Source organism: Buceros rhinoceros, unplaced genomic scaffold (assembly GCF_000710305.1).
Source record: "Buceros rhinoceros silvestris isolate BGI_N320 unplaced genomic scaffold, ASM71030v1 scaffold35576, whole genome shotgun sequence".
NCBI classification, from domain to species: domain Eukaryota; kingdom Metazoa; phylum Chordata; class Aves; order Bucerotiformes; family Bucerotidae; genus Buceros; species Buceros rhinoceros.
In genome coordinates, this window is record NW_010418760.1 from 940 (window position 1) to 4,826 (window position 3,887).

Sequence of the window (3,887 nt, forward strand, 5' to 3'; positions counted from 1 at the left end):
CCGTCCCCCGAGGGTCGGACACCCAGCTCTGCGCCCGGGGTTCCACTCGCTGCTCTAGTTTGACGTCAGGCCCGTAAATAACAGAAGGTGAAGGTTTGGAGGGGGTGAAGGGGGAAGCCAGTGTTATTTCAACCGGGGAACTCAGGCGACCAGAAGCCAGGGCCCGAGTGAGACATTGGTTTCTTTTATTATGCTGCAATGTAAACATATTCGCTATAAATAACGTTCATTGATCTTCGTCCAGTTGTTCCAAAAGCGTCCTCCTCTGTTTTTCCAGCTCCCCTTCGCTCAGTTCGCTGCCAGACGTGTCCCAGTTCCCCTGCGGAGAGAACCAAGGTCAGGGCTGAGCAGAGGGGAGCCCAGGCCCTCCTGCCGACCGTGGGCTTGGCCACAGCCCCGCTCACGTCCTCCCCAGGAGCTGCCGCGTGAGGCCACGGAACTGGCTTTCCAAAGGCCTCTGGAGGCCACAGCTGCTCACTGAGGAGATAATACAAAGGCAGATGTTTGCCCACCCGTCTCCTCTCGGCAGGTGGAAGGGGTGGGGACCCCCCCACACTCCGTACAGAGCGAGGCACATTCTCCCCCTGAAGAAACCCCAACAGAAGTCCGTGTTCTTCACTCAAACACTTTTCTGCTCCCTAGGAAACGCCGCTGAGCCCCTTCCAACAGCAGCGAGAGGCAGCAGCACCCCGGCAGGCAGCGGGGGCCCAGCCACCCCCCAGCACTGCCCCACGTGGAAGCACATGAGTCTCAGAACTCTGTCCCACCACGATTTCCCTCCAGTGCAACCTCTCTGGAGGTCAGCTGGGTGGAAGGAGGACACCAGCCTAGTCCTGTCTGTCCCAGCATGGACCAAGCTGCTGCAGAGGAACCCGCCTCGTTCACACGTGACGTCAGCCAGCTGCAATCAACTGCGTCTAACCGCGCTGATGTCACACAGCAGCAGCAGCAGCACACTCAGGGAGGGGGGTCTGCAGGATCTGCTCCAACACTGGCTGCTCCTCGCGTGTGAATGGAACGAGGACGTCAAGGGCAAGCACCCGGCGTCGAGCACCGCGGGGCCCCGCGCCGCCCTGAGCCCCAGGAAAAAGGAAGCGAGCGCTTACAGAGTCTTTCCCGGGTCGTTTCTTTGTGGGAGATTTGTGCTTCGACTCCGACCTCTGCCGAGCTCTATCCTTCTCGCTCTCTCGTTCTCTGTCTTTTTTGTCTTTGTCTCGCTCCATGTCCGATTCTGGTGAATCCTGGGTAAACAGAGCGGGAAACATTAAACGTATTGCTCAGGACAGCAGAACTGTCTGCACCCTTGGGGTGTGCTGGTGCAGCCCTTTCTGACTGCGTGAGTTAAACCCCCGAACTCCCCACTCTGAAGCGGCTTAATATGCAGAGACAGAGAAGAGAAAGCCCCTGTGCTGCCCGTACAGGCCGGTCCCACCCAGCCGGGTCACAAAGCCAGCTGGATGGTCACCAGTGCCCAAAGGGGACCCCCGAAACCATCAGTGTCCATCAGCAAGCTCCAAGGTGACTGACTGCACTTACAGACTTGTGTCTTCTCTTCTTGCTCTTCTTCTTGTGTTTTTTTGACTTCTTGTAACTTCTCTCTGCAGACGGAGGAAGGAACAGAAACATCGGTAAGATCAGGATGACCCAGGGATAACCCAGTAACACCGAGTTAGAAACGAGCAGCGTCTCATACCGGACTCGGCGCTGGAGGAGCGCTCGGAAACGGAGCGGGACTCCGAACGCTGCCTCTTCTTCTTCGAGTGGCTGTCGTCATCTTCGGACTCCGAGCCCTTGGGGTGCGAAACCAGCGGGGTGAGCAAGGTGCCGGCACTACCAGCAGTTTCAGGAGCAGATTTGGGGCAAGGGGGAACTCGGCCTTACCGAGCGAGACCGGGAGCGCTTCCGGTGGTGCTTCTTAGACTTCTTTGAATGCTTCTTGTTCTTCGAGTGGTGGTGCTGACACTCGTGCTGCAGTGCGAGAGAAGGCCAGTGTCAGGAACGTCAGAAACAAGAGCCTGGGAAGATGCTTCACACCATCCACCAGGCATCTACAGCTCGCAGCGGTTCATAACATCAAACCGGGGGTTTATGGTGTCAAAACCCACCAAGAGCACCTGGAACCGTCCTACTAAAGGTGTCCTAAGCAGCCCTTAGAAGAGGGGGAATGTACAACTTACAACAACCCCAAAGAGCACGTGCTGCCGCTGAGACCTCACGTTACTCGGGGGAAACCAGCACCGTGCTTAGCAGGGATGGCTCGGCAGAGCCTCTGCAGCTCAACTCTTGCTGCAGCCCGTCCACAAGCGGAGTGAACCTGACCTACACCATCCTTTTGCACAGCAGCAAAACCTGGCTGCAGAAATAAAGGAAAAGCTACATCTGCAGAGCTCACGTGCTCGATCTGCAGCCAGTAAAACACCGCAGAAGTTCTGTTCCGGACTTTATATGGAATCGCAGCAATAAACAGTTTCTCTAAAAACTCCAGGAAATTTTGATGCTAGCTTCCCACAATTCCTGTGGAGAAGCGGATTAGAAGAACAACTACGTATCGACTCCTATCAGACAACTGTGACGTGTTCCCTCAGCTCCTGGCTCCCCAGACGAGGTTTTAACACCCGTTACTTTCGAGTAACACCCAGTGGACCAGAGATGGGTGAAACTGTGTTCAACCCCGCTCCCTTCCCACGCCACGTAAGGGCTAATCAAGAACTGGTTGGTCTCTTTCCTAATCAGGAGAAGATGAAGTAGTAACTACCTCTAGTACGTGCATGAAATCTTTAAATATCCTTTTTCTCTCGGACTCCAGCGTGATGTCTTCAAACGCCGGTTCCTTCACAAATCTGTCTCTGATCTGTAAGAAAAACAGCAAAGAAACACTCATACGAGATCGAGTCCTTTGGAAAGAGCGATGGTGACAATCAGAGACAACAGGACGTCACCAGGGGAACAGCCCCCGTCCTGGTACACAGCTCGGAACAGCCTTCAGCTCCAGCACAGACCCACTCTGGGGCACGCTGCAGCGCAGGAGTGTGCCGCAGCCCCCTCAGCACACCCAGACGCTCCTCGGCAGGGGACGGTACGTACGTCTTCCCAGACAGCATCCAGCTCGATGGGCGGCGTCGCCTGCTTCAGCATGCTCTTGAAGGCAGACTCCTTCCGCTTCATTTTGCGAGCCTCTTCTTTCTCCCTCTCTCTTTCCCGGGCCTCTGCCTTTTCTAGCAGCTGTATCAAACAAAGAAGCCGTAAGAGCGTTTCAAAGACACCAAGATGACCAAGAATTGTGTTTAACGCCCTGTTTGGAAACCCTTCCAGCGACAGCTCACCTCTCGAGTTCCCTATTGGTCACCTGGGCATATGGGGTAATTACCCAGCTACTGACTTTTACAGCATGCAGCTGCTGTTCGTCCCACAGAATCTAACATGGAGTTCACGCGCGATCGAGCCAGAACCACAGAAACACAAACAACAATCCCTCACGTGAGAAGTTGCGTTCAAATGAGAGAGTGCAACTTAATTCCCACCAGAGAGGTTCCTCAGGTTGAAGTGTTTGTGTTTTGATCTTTAACTGGGCAGCTGGTAGCGGGACGAGGAGCTCTAAAGCACGGCACCTCTCTCAGATATTACCAAAACCACAGCAGAGGAGTAAAAATCAGCGACAATTCCGCCCTTTGGAAGAGACTCCCGAAGCTTCTGACCGCTCCCGTACGTCACTACTCACACTGTTGAAAGCCAGCTTGATATTCCCTGCATCTAAAGTGGTAGCTCTTTTGGTCGAGCTGATGACCGTAACGAAGTCTTCAAATGAAGTGTTCACCTCGACCACAAAGCCTTTATCCTGCGAGAAGAGAACGGCTGCTCCGGCATCAGGCGGCTCCGGAACTCCCGCC

General features: G+C 54.8%; 1 protein-coding gene across 1 annotated transcript in view; it reads right to left on the minus strand.

Moving 5' to 3' along the window:
- Window positions 1-226: 226 nt before the first annotated feature.
- The window catches only part of PRPF40A (PRP40 pre-mRNA processing factor 40 homolog A (S. cerevisiae)), a 17,283-nt gene continuing 13,622 nt past the window's right edge, over window positions 227-3,887 (minus strand). Inside the window, exons 19-26 of the mRNA XM_010138658.1 lie at window positions 3,719-3,835; window positions 3,085-3,222; window positions 2,756-2,851; window positions 1,882-1,968; window positions 1,694-1,790; window positions 1,537-1,598; window positions 1,107-1,241; window positions 227-319 (exon numbers count right to left, since the gene is read on the minus strand). Of these exons, the coding sequence (XP_010136960.1) occupies window positions 227-319; window positions 1,107-1,241; window positions 1,537-1,598; window positions 1,694-1,790; window positions 1,882-1,968; window positions 2,756-2,851; window positions 3,085-3,222; window positions 3,719-3,835 (825 nt within the window). The remainder of the gene's footprint in view (window positions 320-1,106; window positions 1,242-1,536; window positions 1,599-1,693; window positions 1,791-1,881; window positions 1,969-2,755; window positions 2,852-3,084; window positions 3,223-3,718; window positions 3,836-3,887) is intronic.